General features: G+C 36.5%; 1 protein-coding gene across 1 annotated transcript in view; it reads left to right on the forward strand.

The window, feature by feature from the left end:
- Sirt2 (NAD-dependent protein deacylase sirtuin-2) overlaps positions 1-20,124 on the forward strand; it is a 164,325-nt gene that overhangs the window by 60,328 nt on the left and 83,873 nt on the right. Inside the window, exons 4-7 of the mRNA XM_090399304.1 lie at positions 792-914; positions 7,943-7,984; positions 18,719-18,825; positions 18,917-18,973. Coding sequence (XP_090255430.1) covers positions 792-914; positions 7,943-7,984; positions 18,719-18,825; positions 18,917-18,973 — 329 coding nt within the window. The remainder of the gene's footprint in view (positions 1-791; positions 915-7,942; positions 7,985-18,718; positions 18,826-18,916; positions 18,974-20,124) is intronic.

Raw genomic sequence — 20,124 nt, forward strand, 5'->3', positions numbered from 1 at the left:
GTTGGTCCACTCTGCTATATAGCATAGTAAAACCATCTATATCTTTTGTTTCCTTTTATTTCTTTGTTGTTTCTGGCATCATGGCTATATTGATATTTCTTGTTGTTTTACCCAATTCTAATTCCTTTGAATTAGAATTGGTGAAACTAGTGAAATTGAGTGAAACTGACTAAACATTTTCTATTATCCAGTTCTTCTGTTTGGTTTTATACTGGCATTGCAATTTCATCATGGCCCTCATACCAGTGGTGTACCCAGAGGGGGAAGGGGCCCTACTCCCTCCCAAAGAAAAAGGGGGAAAACACTAGAAAATTTTCCAAAAATCTTTTCCTAATTAAAATTCATTTTTTTATTTATGTTGTGTCATGTCTTCTATTTCTATACTACTTATGAATTAGCAATCATTGCAGATGCTATGCGATGTATAGTGTGTTCTCAAATCGTCTATTCAACTCCCCCCCCGATTAAATCCTGAGTGCGCTACTGCCTCATACCAAGAAGAAGCCTTCACGACTAAATTGTTATTTCTTTAAATATAATATAATTTAACTATTCATTTTGTTTTATTGTAATCTCACATGTGAAAGGTTGTTCAGCCTACAGTACATTAGTACTGGATGGCAGAAAGTGGAGGAGAGAGAGAGAGAAGAAATTTGTTAGCATTCTGTCACTATGTTAACATAACTATCAAGTATTTGTTTCAGCAGGATAAAAATATTTGATATTTTGTAGTTTGATCATTATTTTATTAAAAGATTGATATTCACATCTTTACATAACTCTCTTTGCAGTGGACATGCTTCAGTTCTTCTTCAATAAGCTGACATTAAGTAGAACTAAAGCTCCAAAATATGAGCAACTTCTTGATGAAGTTAGTTATGATGGAATAGTGAGGTACATGCTATCTGAGAAGTGTAAGATTTTTTTCTTAATATATCAAAAATTACAACTTTCACAAATCAATGAAATTTTACTTTTTAATATTGAAATGCTTTTTTTTTTTATGCATCCCCTATTGGTATATATTTTATTTGTCTGCATTTGTGAAGTGTCCATTGCAATAACAGAATTTAGCAAAATGTTTTGAAATGATGCAAAATTAACTTTACTCTACTCTGGATACCTGTAGTAAAATAACTTGAAAAATTCCATGTTACTTGCTTCTAGACCAGTATTCTTGGATTATCTAATTAGCCATCTGTGGTTCTAAATGTGCTATAGCAGTGTTTCCCAAACTTTTCCTACGACGGAACACTTCACAAATCCTGAATTTTTCACGGAAAATCTTGGTCATTTTGTAATGTATTAATTAATAATTGATAATTAATTAAAGATCAATTAAACATAAACCATTAAATTAATTTGTGCTGATTTTCATTGACATATCCCATTCTGATCACCAAAAATTTATAATATTATTGTAAGTACTTATGAGTGAATGCAGACTTTTTCTCCTGTGCGCTGGTAGTTTTCCCCTACTTTTGTACATCCTGGAGGTTGCTTTGTAGGCTGGTGGTGGATGACTCACTATCTGTTGCATCACAAACACCTTCAATAAGAGATTTCTTAATACCAAAATGAAATAAAGTCCCTTGTCTCTTATTCATATTAAAATTTAAATCTACAGGCCAATTACTTTTAAAAAATCACGGCACTAGGATTTCAAAACTTTCACCCTACAATACGAACTTGCGAAAAAAGTATTCAGTATTAATAGATTTCAGAACCGGATACAGACTACCTTGATCTTCAATTTTAGTAGAAAAATTTTCTTTATACTTCCTTGCTGATTGGTCACCAACATTTGCAACAGATGTTATTTCTTTCAGTTTTGAGAACAGAGGATACGTAGCCCATTGTTGTAATCGGCTTGCAGGCAATTTTTATGACCGGTCATAAACAGCAGTATTCCCTTTCCCAAATGTTAAAAGGTTTCGATGTGTGAAAATTAACAATTCATGAATACTTCCACGTTTTAAATACATGGCTTGGTTACTAACATTTGCTACACAGATGTTATTAGGCATTCTGGGTCTGAGCTTTTCAACATATTCATGAATATTATTCTCCTCAGAATATTTCCACTATAAAATATTAATCATGAAAAATGCTTAGAAAACTAAAATGACAAATTCCAGGAGAACTTCTCGCGGAATACTTGTTCACCTTCTGCTGAACACAGTTTGGGAAACCCTGTGTTATAGATTGCCCACCTTTTTTGTGGGTGGGATAATTAAAAATAAAGAATAGAATATCTACTAAAAGTTAAGCTAATTCCAGTTTGGATTCAGTTGGACGACCATTTTTAATAGAAAACATCACTAAAAACAGTATGTCTATAGTTCAGTTGCTGTTGTGAGAATGAATGATGCCGCTATTCGAAAATGCTATTATTATATATATATATATATATATATATATATGCATCGCCACACGTTCCAAAGACAGGACTTGTTTGGAATCCCATAATTTTTCACACAGTGCTTATACTTCTCCTTAAACTCATTCCCCAACAAAGCACTCAACTTTCTCTAGCAACTCATTCACCACTACACAAAAAATCTGGTCCTTATTCCCTTGCTAACCAATTCCTTACATAAATTCCAGTGGATGATCCTTTGTTCTCATTTGTCCAGGCTGTAAAACTCTTTTAGTAACTCACATCTCCTCTTTTTGCTCCATCTGCTAAACTTTAACACACAAACCTTAAATCTTCTTTATAGAGAGCACTTCAAAGATTAGATTTTGGTTGCTCACCTCTTAGCACTCTCTAATGCTTCCATATTCCCAAGAAACCCAGCTCACCAAATCTATACTAGTCCAGATGTAGTCATATCAAACCTTTGGAATAATAACAGCCTTATTGCAGCTTGTCCATGTATTTCTTAATATCCAAGTGAACTATTTTGCACCATTTCTATGATATGTCCTCTGAACTTCAGTTATCTTTCCATTATCACCCCTACATCCTTAACCTCATCAGTTTTTTGTATTCCACTTTCACCTATATAATACAATTTCTAGTTTATTTTATTTTTTATCCCATTATGCATAATTTTACACTTGGGACACATTAAACTGGTAACAGTTATCTTTTGCCCAAACTACTACTCCATTCAGATACTCCTGCAAGATCTATTTATCACATTATTAACTACTTCTCTCTTCAGTTTAGCATCTTTGGTAAATATCTGAGTTATTTCCATTCCTCTTCTATATCATTCTCAATATCATTAATATACAAACTAAACAGCAGTCGGCCCTGTGATGCACTGCTGGTCACTTCCCGCTCCCTCCCTTACTTGACTCTTCCATATACTACTCTCTTTCCATCATTTTCTTATTCCAGTTATCAGTTTCACGTCCATCCACATTTGCTCCAGCATACTTAAGAGGTTTCTGTGCAGTATTCTATCAAATGCCTTTTCAAAGTCTAGAAATATCATAGTGTAGCCATTTCTCTTATTCAACTCAAATGTCATGTTTAGTACTTCTTAGTAATTTTAGAAGTTTATAGGCCTCTATCACCTCTCTCTTCTGTTTTCCAGTGTTTTTGGTCCACATACTTTTGCTCTAGACTAATTTGGAGGAAGTTGTCTCTAGGAAGTTAGTTACTAATGTAAACTAAAAATGTTAATAATTTCAGGTACTAGATGAAGTGTTTCTATGGTTTGATAATTCTTCAGTTAATTTTCAGTATCGAGACCATATGTTTCTTAACATATAACAGCTTTAATAAAATAAACACTATAACCCAAGAAGTTTATAAGTCGTCAGACTTACATCATCAGGGGTACCAAAACTTGTATAAGCAGATGTTATCAGAACTTCACAATTAGTACATGCAAACAAGTGACCATTTGCTATGTGTAATTCATTTTTTCTAGGCTTTGTTATATAAATTTTGGCACTCCTGATAATGTAATAAGTCTAATGACTTATAAAACTTGTTGGGCGATATTTTTTTATTTTATTAAAACTATTATATGTGATTCAGTTAATACCAAAAATTAACTGAATCACAGGTTTTGCCAGTGATGATATTTGTTCAGTTTATTAATTAAAAAATATTAAATGGATTAAATACACATAAATGACAACTTATCATTTTAATTTGCAAACATGTTTTTCAGTCAAATTTCATGACCATTCTTAGTGCCATAGATAGGTAGGGTTAACTTGCAAAGAGGATAAAATAGGAAGCTGAACTTATGCAACAGTGATGTAAAGATGCACAAAAAGATCAATGTGATCTGTTGTTAGTTACATATTCATTTATATAAATTGGTGCTAAGAGAGGTTGATTATATTGTTATTATGAAACCTCCATGGAGTCAACAGACTCATCATGTGAGCTCTCACTCAGCTAATAATACACCTGTCATTGAACCCCCTTGAACTTATTCACACCCTCATCTGTTATTGAAAAAAATATATATATGGTGTATTAATAGAATCAGTTATAAAAACTGGCATAGTTTGAAGACCTGATTTGTTAGTCCTTGTAATATGAACATATCCTTGATTTTCTTCTAAGAAATATGTCAAGTGATTTTTTTTTCCAGAATTCTACCTTGGTGGCTGTTGCTTTACTAAGTGGTTCTATAAAAGATAGAAGTTTGTGGATTGAATTGCTGTGCTGTCTGCCTGGATTTTGTCCATATATTGGATGTCTGCATAACCATTCAGCTGTTGTTGAGTGCTTTGTCATTTTAAAAACAGTTCTAATATCTGGTGGAGCTATACCAGAAAGCTGACAGAGATCAGCACCTTTGTTGATTTTAAGCAGCTGTTGATTTTCTTGCATCTCTGATTTAATACTGCATCAAATTTGTACTTGTGGCATGAATTATCCATACTGGGCCTGTTCTTTATAATCCTCATGAAATTGATTATTACCACTCTTATGCTATCTCCTAATGCCTTTTTCCTCTGTATCACACACTTAATCTCTTCATTCATCCATTTCACACCTACCTTATTTAACCTCCTGACATTTGGCATACATTTATACATTGTTTCTACTAGAATCTACTAGATAGTTTTTGAATATCACCCAAGCAGCTTTGTTCTCCTTTCTCCCTTGACTATGTAGTCATTCTGTGCTACAATGGTCTCCTGAGCTTTTCATAATCACCAGCCTTTACGAGGGGAGACTGAAAAGTTCTAATAAATGCCTAGAACAAAAATGATACTAAAGCAACTGATATAACCACAAGAAAGAACATATCTTAAAACCCTTTAATCTCCCCCCTCCCCTTCATGTTTCAGCAAATTGTAGTAATTTGTTCTTTTTCTTTTGGGATATATACATTAAGTAGACATGCTAGATGTTTTGAAGAAATTTGAAGACACAGAGGTACAGGCCATCATCAAGTTTCTCATGCTGTAAGAAAAGTCTGCAACTGAAATTCACCAAACTTTGTGTGAGACTTTAGTACCCCAGCATATCCTGGCATACTCAACAGCTACCAGATGGGGTGGCCAAGTTTAAAACTGGACATCCTGAGACAACTGATGTCTCCAAGTCAGAAAGACTTTCCACAGTGATCACACCTGAAAACTGATGCAGTGCATGCTGTGATCCTTGATGATAGACAAATACCAGCCAAAAACATTGCAATCCAAAAACTCCAACGACTGGAGATATCCAGAGAATGAGTTGGGGTCATTATACACCTAGACATGCAGAAGCTCTCAGCGAAGTGGGTCCCCCAAATCTTTGAATGCCTACCAAAAGTGAGAATGTGTGCTGCCATCTCAAGGGATTTTGGGTCATTTTGAGAAATCAGGTGCAGATTTTTTGGCTCATATTGTGACTGTTGATGAAACATGACTTCATCAAACAGCAGTCAATGGAGTGGAGACACAAAGGTTCTTCACAGCCAAAGAATTTCCATCCCAAAAGTCAGCAGGGAAGGTTCTTGCCATTGTTTTTTGGGGATATGAATGGTATAATCCTTATCAAGTACCTCAAAAAAGATGAAATTGTTACAGTAGCAGTTTATTCAATAGCTCTGAAGGAATTGGAGGCACTGAAGGAAAAATACCACGGGAAGCTGAGCAGAGGCATGTTGCTTTTTGCAGGACAGCATGCCTGCTCACACTACTCATTATACCCAACAGACAATACACAACTTGGGCTTTCAATGTCTGCCTCACCTTCCCTATTTGCCAGACCTGGATCCATCTGACTATATCCTATTCCACAATTTAAAGAAACACTTGAAAGGAACAAAATTTACCACAGATGAAGTCATATCTGCATCTGAGGACTGGTTTGTGCAACACAAGGGAAAGACTTTTTCTCAGAGGATTGCAAATGATGCAATAGCATTGTAACAAGTGTATAACACTTCATGAGGAATATGTAGAATAATGTATAAGTTACATGGTTCCCCCTCAATTCCTTCATGGTGATTATCACAACTTTTCAGCACACCCTCATAGTTCCACACATAGCCTTTCCTTACATGGTTGGCAGTGATGATGATATTGGGGAGTTAGTGCAATGATATTAATTTTTCCTTCCAGACTTGCTTTGAAGGATACCCAATTTCACTTTCCCAAAAGTGGAACATAGTGAAAAAGAAAAATTTAGGTGTAAATTATATTTGACAAAAAAAATTATATTCTTCTTTAATCCTTTGTCCAAGTTTAAATAAACAAAGTTTATGTGTGAAGTATCTTCATGGCTGGGATACTTGTATATAGAGGCTATTAACTTTACATTGGTTGCCTTAGTATCCTGTAACAAAAACACATTTCCTTTTGGACATGTATAGCTATGCATTATGGGAAGGGTCACTACTCAGACCAATTTTGACTTTTGTTGAGGTCTCATCACTGTGATCCAAACATAGAAAAATATCAAGGTTGAATTAATGCATTAGCCTAGTCATGAAGATCCTTCATGTGTGAACTTTGTTTGCTTACACTTGGATAAAGGATTAAAGAAGAAGAATATAATTTTTTGTCGAGCATAATTTATTTTATAACCAAGTGAAAAAACTTTCTATGAAGTTAGGTATGACCACTCTCTTGCCTTGAACCATGATAGACCTGTGCTGTGAATGTAGTACTGGCCCTAAAATGTCTTCACACAGTCATTAGTAATGTGCTAGCAAGCTTGGTCCACCTGCAACAGTTTCCTATTGTTTTCCTTGATGAAAATAGCTGGACTTATGGCTGTGGAAATGTAACACAATTGATTACAAAAGTTATTAACCTAAAAATAGTAATTTATTTGTGAATTATTATGGAAAACAGCTAAAAGTATATCTATTAAAAAAAAAAAAACTTATAAATATTTTATCTTTGTTTTAAAGTAAGTTTATGACCTTATAGCAGGCATGTGAGTAGGGATCCCAGACGTCCCATAAAATACGCGATGATCCCGTATTTTACAGACGTTTTATGAAATTCATTCTTCAGAAAAGTATTATAAGACTGATTGATTAATAAGAATATTGTCAGGTGAGAAGAGCATTACTGTATTAAGAATCTATTTTGTATCTATAACAGTAAGTAAAAAACCATTTGAAGGCAACTTAAAGCAGCTTAATGAAAATATGCAGCCTAACAATTGGATTTACTATTTGTTTACTTATACTTAGTAAAGTATGCATAGTAAACCTTACCACGCACACACTTGGAAAATTAGAATCATTTTGTAAGACTGGCATATGTGATGGATGCGCATACTAAACTTTCACCCTCATTCATAAGTGTCCCGTATTTTTTTCCAATGTATCTGGGATCCCTAATGATGGCTAACATAAAGTATATTGCACATTCAGTTAATGAATGTACTAGAAACATGCATTTTGTATTAAATAATTTGCTCCATTTATGTAAATTATATTTCTTTTAAATTCATTATATAATGAAAACTTATTAAAATCTTTTTTATTGTAAGAAGTAATTATTTTACTTAATATAGGCAAAAATGTCATAGCAATGGTTGGAGCTGGCATTTCAACTTGTAAGTATTTTTATTAAAATGTATATAATGAATTTTTCTATAGCATAATGTTTCAAGTATGTTTCTTTTTCTCTGGATATGCTGAACACATCTTACCTGTACACAATCATATTTATGGGTACCGTGTGCCAAGTAACTTGTAAATAGCATTGATTGCTTTCTCTTTCATCGTCATCTGTGTTCATTAGAAATCTGCTATCAGTTATCTGGGAACAATTTGGCCAATCACTGAAATAAACATTATGTCTGTTCTTGTTTAAATTTAGGTTCTGTTTGGTTCTTGTTTTCAAACTATTTTATTTTTTTTTTAATAATGTTTGTATAATGTTTCCTCAAGGGCTCACTTTAGTGAGTACGGGCATGGCAAACCCGAGGTACCTGATGCTGGACCATGCTTTACTTCATGTAATATATATCTGTTATATTATTCTGTAGACTGGTCCCTCCTCTTCTTTCTTTGCTTCTTTCTCCTCTCCTTGCTCCTTCCCCCTGATGCTATTAGAGTATTCGAGGGCTAGGGGTGAGTCTTTCCTATCTTGCTAAGTCATTTCATCTTATGCAGCCACCGAAGGAGGCAAGCTAGCCTCAATAGGTGCCGGTCCCAAGCCCGGATAAATGCGAGGGTCAGGAAGGGCATCCGGTCGGAAAATTTCAGTGGCAACTCAAACTATGATTATGAGTCGAAGAGAAAATGATATAAGGGCTAGGGCGTACCCCTTAAGCGACGCACAGCCACATCGCCCTACAGCTGTGAGAAGTGGACGAGGGCTACCGCATCAAGGGCGGGTGCGGTTAAAGAAGCAAGCCCAGCAGGTGGAGAGGATGTTGCGAGTGGGAACACTGAATGTTGGAAGCATGACTGGAAGGGGAAGAGAGGTGGCAGACATGAAGAGGAAGTTGGACATTTTGTGTGCAGGAGACAAGGTGGAAAGGGGGAAAGGCAAAGGAACTGAGAGATGGATATAAATTGTTCTACTCTGGAGCGAATAACGAGGGAAGAAATGGTGTAGGAATTGTGGTGTGTGGCAGAATGAAGGGTGAAGTACTGGATGTGGGTAGAAGGAACGACAGGATCATGCAAATGAAATTGGGTCTTGGAGAAGAGCGGGTGGTCGTATTATGTGTATATGCCCCGCAAGTTGGTTGTACAGCAGAGAAAAAAGATGAGTTCTGGAACATGTTAGATGAAGAAATGAGGGAATTGGAAGAAAATGAGATGGTGATTGTCGGAGGAGACTTGAACGGGCACATAGGAAGACAGAATAGAGACTGTGAAAGGGTGCATGGTGGGAATGATGAACCAGGAAGGAGAGAGGGTTGTGGACTTTGCAGTAGCGTTTGATCTGGCAATTGTGAACTCGTTTTTCTTCAAGAGGGAAGAACATTTGATAACATTTAGAAGTGGTAACAACAGCTCACAAATTGACTACATTTTGACTAGAAGAAAACATCTTAAGGTTGTGACAAATTGTAAAGTAATTCCAACAGATCAAGTAGCACAACAACACCGACTGCTGTGCACAGACTTTAAAATAAGATCGAAGATAAGAACTTCTGGTTGCCATGGGATGAAGACAATTAGGTGGTTTTGCTTAAAAGAGGAGAGTGTGAGGAATCGTTTTAGGGAGAGAGAGTGTTAGAGAGGATTTCGGATGGACTGGAAAGTGTACAAGATTGGTGGAAACATAATTCAAAAGTAATCCTGAGCTGTGCAGTCGAGGTGCTTGGTGAGACATCTGGAAAGATTAGAGAGCAGAAGGAGGGTTGGTGGTGGAATAATGATGTACAAGTGGCAGTGACAGCTAAGAGGAAGGCAAAGCAGAAGTGGGATGAGTCAAGAGTGGAAGAGGACAGAGAGGTGTACAAAGAGAGAAAGCAAGAAGCCAAGAGAGTTGTGGCACAGGCGAAGGCCATAGCATATCAAGATCTGTATGATCAATTAGAAACAAAGGAAGGACAGAGAAAAATTTACCAACTAGCGAAATGTAGAAATAAAGCAGCTAAGGACATCTTACATGTGAGGCAGATCAAAGATGCTGAAGGAAGAGTATTATGGAGGGATGTGGACATAAGAAACAGATGGAAAATATACTTTGAGGGACTGTTGAATGAGGAAAATGCAAGGACTCACAGAGGAGATGGGAAGCCTTCTGAGGGGATGGTGCAGAACATCAGTAGAATGGAAGTGACGGAGGCCATGAAGAGGATGAGGAATGGAAAAGTGGTGGGCCCCGACAGAATTCCAGTGGAGGCATGGAAGGCACTGGGGGAAGAGGGAATTGACCTGCTGTGGGACCTGTTCATGAAAGTTTGCCAACAGGAAAATATACCCGAGGAATGGAGGGAGAGTACTCTTGTTCCCATCTACAAGGGTAAAGGGGATGCACAAGACTGTAAAAATTACAGAGGAATAAAGTTGATGTCCCACACAATGAAGATCCTAGAAAGGGTTCTTGATGGTAGATTGAGGGAGGAGGTGGAGATTGCAAAGGAACAATTTGGCTTCATGCCTGGTAGATCAACAACAGATGCTATCTTTGGGTTACGACAGATGATGGAAAAATATCGAGAGAAACAAAGGGAACTACATCTGGTATTTATTGATCTGGAGAAAGCATACGATAGAGTGCCAAGGCAAGAAGTCTGGAGGTGTCTGAGGGAGAAGAAGGTGCCGGAGAAATATGTCAGGTTGGTGCGGGAAATGTACAGAAATGTGAAGACAAGTGTTCGGACCTGTTGGGACAGACAGAAAGTTTTCAAGTAACAGTTGGCTTGCATCAAGGGTCAGCATTAAGTCTGTTTCTGTTTAATATTGTGATGGAGGTGGTAACAGAGGAGGTGAGAGAAGATGCACCTTGGACAATGTTGTATGCAGATGACATCTTGCTGTGTGTAGATTCAAGAGAAGAAGTGGAAACTAAACTGGAAAGATGGAGAAAAGTACTGGAAGAGAGAGGTATGAGACTGAGCAGAAGTAAGACAGAGTATATGTGTTGCGCAGTGGGCGGTGGCCAGGAGACAGATCTGGAGCTGGAAGGAAATGTCATCAGGAAGGTGAGAGACTTAGGTGAGAGACTTTGGATACTTAGGTTCAACAGTGGAGGAAGATGGAGGAGCTGAGAAGGAAGTGGGATGCAGGATACAAGTGGGTTGGAGGAACTGGAGGGAGATGGCTGGATTGTTATGCGATAAGAGGGTGCCGATCAATCTGAAAAGCAAAATCTATAGGACAGTAGTGAGGCCAGCTATGACATATGCTATAGAAACTGTGGCCCTGAGGAAAAATAACATCAGCAGGATGGAAGTAGCAGGGATGAGAATGCTTAGGTGGATGTGCGGTGTGACCAGAAAGGATCATCTGAGAAATGACTATGTCAGGGGAACAGTGAAAGTTACGAACTTAGGAGCGAAAATACAGGAGGCAAGGTTGAGATGGTTTGGTCATGTGATGAGGAGGGAGGACGAATATGTGGGAAGAAGGGTCATGCAGATGGATGTGCAAGGAAGGCGGAAGCGTGGGCAGCCAAAGAAGAGATGGAGGGAGCTGGTAGAAGAGGACTTTAAGATGAAGAACTTGGATGTGGTGACAGCCCAAGACAGGAAGGTGTGGAGGAGACTCATAACAAACAGTGACCCCACTTAAGTGAGAGAAGCTGTAGAAGAAGAAGAATGTTTGTATAGTTGGGTCTACAGTTAATGTGTAAAAGCTGCTCAACGTTACTTGTTCTTTAAACTTTCTTACATACTGTTCTTTTCAGTATGATATTCAATTTTATCCTAATTAAAACTAAGTGATAGTCACTTCTAATTTCAAATCCTCTGTACACGTGTATCCTGAACATTGTTGTTAATGTGTTATTGTTGATAGTGTACAATCAACAATAACACAGTTAATGAAGCTTATCTTATTTCTTGTATCTTCTCTCCATGTGAATTTGTGTGCATTTTTATGTTTGGAACATGGTGTTAGTAATGACTTATTCGTATCTTGAGCAGAAATCCAGTAGATACCTACCATTATTATTTGCCTTGTCCTTTTCTCCAAATTTTCCCAAAATGTTTCTATACTCCTGGTGGGATTCATTTCCTACTCTGCTGTTTATATCTCCAAGAAGGATCACCTTTTCCATTTTTTGTCAGCTTCCTGCTCTAATGACTCAAATTCCTCCACTTCTTTCTTTCCTTAGGAGAACTTTCTGTGGGATGATAAGCACAGATAAGTATTATTCTCCATTTTGCCCACATAACTCTACTTGAAATTACGTTCCAATCAAGAAGTTATCTCATGTTTGGTGTTGAATGCTATTGCTATCCTTTCCTTGATTGTTGTTGCCTGAATATAACATGTATGAGGGGGTACCCAAAAATAACTGGAATTATTTAAAAAAAAAAATATTCAACTTTATAATACCATATTCTAGTCTCCTTCAAAGTACTCTCCATGTGAATCAGTGCACTTGTTCCAACGATTTTTCCACTGCTGGAAACAGTTCTTGAACTGTTCAACGAATATTGCTTATGGCCTCCAGCGACTTTTCTTTCACTTCATCCACATTAAGAAATCACTGCCCTTACATGGTGTTCTTTATCTGTGGGAATAAAAAAAAATCACATCTAGAGAGTGATTGGGTGAGTAGGGAGGGTGGGGAACAACCACCATGTTTTTTTTGTCAAGAACTATCAGACAGACAAGGCCATGTGGGCTGGGGCATTAGATTGGTGCAGCAACCAATCTCTGCTACTACACATTTTCTGGCTGTTTTCGTCACACACTATCATGCAGTCTTCTCAAAATGTTGAGATAAAAATGTTGGTTCACTGTCTGTACAGGAGGAACAGATTCTTTGTATACAATTCCATTCACATCGAAAAAACAAATCAACATTGTCTTGATGTTTGATCGAACTTGTGTGCATTCTTGGGTCTCAGTGAATGTGCATGTTTCCATAGGCTCGATGCTTGTTTTGTTTCCGGATCATAACCAAGACATCCCTGGTCACAACTTTTGAAAGAAAGTTCTAGTCATTAAGGACTTGCTCCCTCAAATTGTGGCAAACATTCACATGATTTTTTTTTTTCTTTCTGAGCAAACGAGGCACAAATTTGCAAATCTTTTGTTAAAATTCGCTGGCATGAACTCCATGACAAATTCGTCTCTTCAGAAACTTGCTCAATGGTCTTTCGACAATCTTCATTTATTGCCTGGCAAACTTTTTCGATGGTTTCATAAATTCTGCTTGTCAAAGGTCGACCAGATCATGGTCTTCAATTGACATGTCCCCATTTTTGAAATAGGAAAATCACTCTGACTCATTTTACCTAACGCATCATCTTTAAAGGCTTGCCAAAGCATAAAAATAGTTTCAGCTTATTTTTATCCAAAAGAAAACAGTTTCACCATGCACCCTCTGTTCTTTGACATCACAAAATTGCCAAACTTGCTTGTAAGCACTAACAAAATAGCAGCCATAACAATGAACCAGTTCACACAGGATGATGCCACTTGCCAGACTGGCATGGAAAACTGCACACTCACAATGCCTAGTGGCATTATATGTAACTAGAAAGTGCATGTGTGGCAAGTTCAGATTCTGGTTATTTTTGTATACCCCCTCGTACTTATTATTTAGTAAGATCTCATCTGTTTTTATCCTTTTTTTTTTTTGTTTCAGTAATGTCAATTATGTATGCATGCTTTTTCAGTTCTTCAGCAAGTTTGATTTCCTTTCCATTAATACTCCTTATATTGATGGTTCGTATCTTCAGTTCCTCTGCCATTGAGTTTATTCTTTTTCTTCTAGATATTCAGTTGGAGTTTGTTCCAGTAGCTTAATTTTCACTGTTCACCCTGGTTACAAAAACAGTGGGGCTTTAACTAGGTGATGCTCCAGCTGTAATGAAATCTCACTGTGTTGTACCATCATACGTATTTGTAGTTTAAGAAAATAGTAGAGTTTGGTTGACTAAGTTCCAAATTGCTAGCTTCTCCTTGTTCATTCAATACCCAGTGGATACCCATTAATGGGACACATCACATGAAGGTGAGAATTAGACATTAGGTCAGGAGTTCCAGTTGGTTCTCCCCGTTCCTTAAAGGTGATGTGGAGGTCTCCTCCCAGTTATCTGGATTTGACCCTTAAGCAACTCCCTCTGCCTTATGTGCCTTTTTTTTATTCACCTAAAAACTACTAAGTATGTCTACCTAATTACTGTAGCTTCTTTGAAAATTATAATTGATTAGAATTATATAGAATTAGTCAATGACTTCTACAACATAGTAGATCTGCAATAAATGCAATCCCACTCAATTAGTGGTCATGAAGGACTTCAGTGTCTCAATAGGTAAGAAACTTCCAGTTGAAGAGGCATTAATACAGTATGGTTTTGTATCTTGAAACCCTAGTTTAAAACTCATATCTATGGTCTCCAGTCTTTGATAAAGTGTTTTATTTAACTCTGCTCTCAGATCCATATGTTATAATTGGTTTGAACACTGTCTTATATTCAACTAGGTTAGTGTTTTGACTGATTTCTCTCTTATGCCATATAAATTTATTCAGTTGACTTCCTACCATACCAGCATTGCTAATTCCATTATCTATTTCCAAATTTAATTTACCATCTTTAGTAACAATTGTGCCTAAATATTCTGTAGATTTTCCATACAGCATACAGTTGATAGTTTCTGTGTTTATGTCTATTTTCATTGTCTTCATCTTTTTATTGCTGATTTCCACATGAAATTTATTATAACAGTTATTCAATTGAGTCAGGGAATTCCGCAGACTTGTAGTGGATTTATTTAGAAGTATAATATCTTGAAGTAAATAACTGAGATTAAACTCTCCAATTTTGAGATTTTAATGCCAATTTCTTTCATATCATCCATATAGATTGACGAATAACAGTGGAGATAATGTGTACCCTTGTCTCACACCTGATTTAACATCAGACCATCTTCCTGTACCTCTTTCAATTTTAACCGCTGACTTACAACTCAAATATAAACTATGTATTGGCCAATATAATGCTCTATTCCCTGATTTCTCAGCTGTTTGTCTTAAAGTGAAAATCTAATCCTGACAACCTCTATTTGGCCTGGACCCAGCTTGTTTTTCTCCAAGCTTCCCTTCCACAATTTTTCTTGGTCTTTTCTTAAGTAAATCTTACCAGGAACAATCAGTAGGGAAATTCCTCTATAATTCTCAGTTTTGTATTCCTTTGATACTATGGGAGCTCTATTCCAGTCATCTGGACAACCCTCTGACCAGGCCTTCTGAATTATGCACTGTGGCTGACCACTGTAAAATTTATATACCTCCATATTTGAGCATTTCTGAAATGTCATTAATTCCAGCTGCCTTTCCACATTTCAGGATTTTGATGGCTTTTTCTACCTCATCATTATTCCTGATATTTACCCTCGAGAGGTGTACAGGATATGATAGTACTACATGAAAAATTTACATCATTAATAACTTCCTACATGCAATTTTCTGCCAAATCAATCTGTTACTTGTCAAAGCTACAACATTGTCAGATCTTATATTTATATTTCTCTCTTCTAAGGCACTTTTTACCGTATCAATCCATCTATATCTTGGTCTTCCTCTGGGTCTTTTTCCTGCCAACCTGGCAGAGAACACTTTTTTGTCTAATCTTTACTCGCCCATTCTGTTTAAGTGACCATACCACCTGAGATGGGGCCTGTGTAGTTCAGTGGATGTGGCGTTTGCACACCACGGCGCTTGGCTGCACGAAGGAAGACTTAGTTTCGAGTCTAGTCGGTGACTAGAGGAAATTTTTCTAAGCCTCTTTTCGACCGGTTCCAGAGTTAGTCGATCTCTGGCATGGGCAAGCGGGTTTTTCCTCCCGGAAACTCGGGTTTTTCGTCCCGTAAACTCAAGAAAATCGACCGTAGAACCAACATTATTTCAGACATTAAATATATTGTGTTAGGGTTAGGGACCACGAGATGGTGGCACATTTGAGCCATCTCTCTTCACTGCGTACCGCTTAATTAGTGATAGCCTTGGGCCATCTATCTCTGATTGGGTACCAGTGGAGATTGAACTGCCTACTCAGTCTCCAAAAGTTAGATAGGGCTCGCCTACTCCCGTATACGGGAATAAAAAGGCGTTAGCTGATTTTTTTTTTTTTTTTTTTTTTTTTTTTTGCCACCTGAGATTAGCTCTGCTAACACATTCCTGGAGGCTGACAATGTCAAGTTCTTTCCTAATATCCTCGTTTTTAATATGATATTGCCATCGATGCCATCTGTTCACGCCTCTAATCTTTCTCGGGACTCTCATATCTGCGGTCTCTAGTCTTTGGTCAAGTGTTTTACTTCTGACCCAGCTCCCAGATCCATAAGTTAAAACTGGTTTGAACACTGTCTTGTATACAGCTAATTTAGTGTTCCGACTAATTTCTTTCTTATTCCATATAAATTTATTCAGTTGACTTCCTACCATACCAGCTTTGTTGATTCTGTTATCTATTTCCATATTTAATTTACCATCTTCACAAAAATTGGTGCCTAAGTAGCTGAAATGTTTTAATTGTTCTATAGGTTCTCCATTCACAATGCAGCTGATATTTTCAATGCTTCTGCCTATTTTCATTATCTTTGTCTTGTTATTACTGACTTTCATACCATATCTATCACAACAGTTATTCAATTTAGTCAGGGAATCTTGCATTCTTTTTCTACCTTAACTATCGAATTGAATATTGAATGATGGACAAAGGGGGTGTTTAAAGGTCAAAGCTGTATAACTGAGAGGAGACCTCCACATAGCCTTTAAAGGAATGCGGAGAACCGACCAGGGCTTCTGACCTAATGTCCAATCCTCACCTTCTCGTGGTGCACCCAGTTGGGTATCTACCTGGATACTGAACGAACAAGGATGGGCTACCAGTTTGGGATTTAGCCAACCAAATTGTATTCTTATTGGCTTAAACCAATACACAAAATAATGGTACAACACGACAAAATTTCATGCCGGCTCGGGCATTGCCCGGTTAAACAAGGCCCGTTGTTTTCACCAGGGAACCAGGGCGAACAGCAAAAAGTCAGAGTCAGCTACTGGAACAAATCTGAAAGCACACCCTAACTCAACATCACCAGAGTTAAAGATCGGTGCTATCAACATAAGAAACCTGAATGGCAAAGAAATTGAGCTAGCTGAAGAATTAGATAAGTACCAGATCGACATAATAGGGGTAACTGAAACAAAAAAGACAAAAACTGGTGAGATCTTTCTGAGCAATAAATACAAAATGTTATATTCAGGCAATAACAATCAAGGAAAAGAAGGAGTAGCCATAGTATTCAACACAAAATACGAGGCTAATCTTCTTAAATGGCATGCAGTCTCAAGTAGAGTGATGTGGGCAAATATCAGAATGGGGAATTGGACAATGAGACTTATTTGTGCCTGTGGTCCCACAGAAGGTTCTACTAAGGTAGAAGTGGAGGAATTTTTTGATGCTTTAGAAAAAGCAACTGAAACAATAAAAAAGGAAAAGTTGGTCCTTGTTGGGGATTTAAATAGCAGAGTAGGAAATGATTGTCAGACATACAAAAATATTTTGGGAAAATTTGGAGAAAATAACTATATTAATAATATTATAAAGAGAGTGGAGGGAAACAACCAGTTTTGGCATTCACAAAAATGATTACACCTACATTGATACAATTTTATTTGCCGATGGTCAGGTTCTAATTAAAGATAACGAAGATTCACTGCAGCCAGCAGCATTTTCATTAAACGAAATAGCAAAAACATACAACATGGAAATCTCCTCTTCCAAAACCAAAGTCATGCCATTTAAATGCCAAGATCCATTTAGAAGCAAAATTTGTATCAAGGATGATATTATAAGAACAGATTATTACATTCAAATATCTACGCTACCACTTATCTTATGAAAAAGAGAAAGACATGCAACATAAAATAACCTGATATATATAGAAATAAAAAAAAAAACCCATCAATCAGATATTCAATCCAACTTGAATAAGCAAGAAAACAATAAGAATCCATAACTCAATAGCAAGAGCCATCCTAACCTGGTTTCGAAGCTTGAAACAACTCAAGCAGATAGAAAAAGACTGATAAGCTCTGAATGAAATTCATGAGCAAAACAGCTGGATATTATAGACATGAGATTCATGAGCAAAACAGCTGGATATAATAGACTTCAAAAGAAATAGTGATATCTTAAAAGAACATGAGGTGATATGTGTTTTAGATCACATCAATCTTTATAGAATGAGATGAAGACAACATACAGGAAGAATGAGTGAAGAAAGACCCCTCCTTCCACTAGAGAGATACAGAGATATTTATTTCAAGGGAGAAGGAATAGAGGACGGCCTTTGAAAAGATAGGAAGAGAATAAGAGGTGACCAGGCCTATTACTGGAAAGGAAGAAAACTATTGATATGTATTCCTGATTGCATTTATCTTGAATGTTTTCTACCGCCATACTGTCATGCTTGTTTCATTTAGTAATTGTTTAAATTTCTTGTATAAGCAATTCTAAATTGTGTGTACTTCTTATTTTTTTTTTCTTATTGTAACTAATAGCAAAATTAGCATTTGAATTGCGACTGTTCATATTCATTTTACAAAATACAATTTTTTTCCAGTTTAAATTTAAAGTGTACAAATACTAGTTTAGTAATTTAAATGCTAATACCAACAGTCTTGTGATTTAACTTTTCAGCTGCAGGAATACCAGATTTTCGCAGTCCTGGAAGTGGAATTTATGCCAATCTTCAGAAATACAATCTTTCAACTCCTGAGTGCATGTTTGATATCAACTTCTTTCGAGTAAGAAGCCAATGTAATATAACTTATCCCTTTTCTAATTGTGAGCATCCCTTATAGAGATAGAATATGACACTTTTTTCACTTCTTGCAGGAAAATCCAGAACCTTTCTATCACTTGGCAAGAACCCTCCTTCCTGGAAAATTTAAGGTACTTAATTTTATTAGATTACAATTTATTACAAGGGGGGGGTCTGGAAAGTCTAAATAAACATCTAGACAAAAATGATATTAAAGCAACTGATATAACCACAAGAAAGAACTAGTAGCAGAGTTATGAAGGTAACGTATGTTCTTATATTTTTATATTCTTGTATGTTCTTTCTTATATTTATGATTATGATTATATCAGTTGCTTTAATATCATTTTTGTTCAGAACATTTCAGAGCCCCTCCCCACAATATGCATGATGATTATTATTAAATCAGGTGGTATGGTCACAAACAGAATGGGAGAGGGAAGGTAAGCAAAACATGTGTTTAATGCCAAGGTGGCAGGAAAAAGACCCAGACTAATATAGTCCTTATTCTTGATTTTTTTTTTTTTTTATGCTTTTTTTGAATATAGAATATAATTGAATATAGAATAGAAAATCAATACTGTAACAGATGAATGGAATATGGTATACAAAAAAGAGAGCCTTAAGTTATCTTTGCTTACCCCCCCCCCCCTCCAAATGGTAATAATGCTAGGTTTCCTTCTAATTTCCTTTATTTGAAGCCTGAGATGGCTTCAAATAAAGGAAATTTGAAGTTCAAGTTCCATTTTATTTTCTAGAACGGTATTTCCAGATTGTCTAAACATTAGCCCACCTATAGTATTAATATAAAGTACATTAGTACTGTGGGCAGGCTAATGGTTAAGTAATCAATTTTTTCCTGAACAAGCTTTTTTTATCTTTCAAAGTTGTACAAAAGTTAGCATTTTATTAATATAAAATTAGGTAATAAGTTGGAAATAAGTACTTGAACTCAGTGTACTATATTAACCCTATAATTAATCTAGCATCAGCACTTCATAGAAGGACATATGAGAAACACAATTTCCTTAGTTAATTCAGTTTTAGAAATGTGATTTGGACAGACAGACAGACAGAATTGTTGAAAATTGAAAGCAAAGTTAGCTGAACCTAGTGACAAAATTTATTCTAGATGTTAGGTAAAATGCAGTGACATTGACATTTCTACAATGTCCAGTGTTAGCCTTTATGAGATCATGGATGGCACACTTTCAATAATTAGAGACATTTGCCATTACTTAAACTCCCCAGAGTTAACTGAAATTGTGAAAATTTACCTTAG

Source organism: Typopeltis vanoorti, chromosome 10 (assembly GCF_054136105.1).
Source record: "Typopeltis vanoorti isolate ZY-2024b chromosome 10, IOZ_Tvanoo_1.0, whole genome shotgun sequence".
Classification (NCBI taxonomy): domain Eukaryota; kingdom Metazoa; phylum Arthropoda; class Arachnida; order Uropygi; family Thelyphonidae; genus Typopeltis; species Typopeltis vanoorti.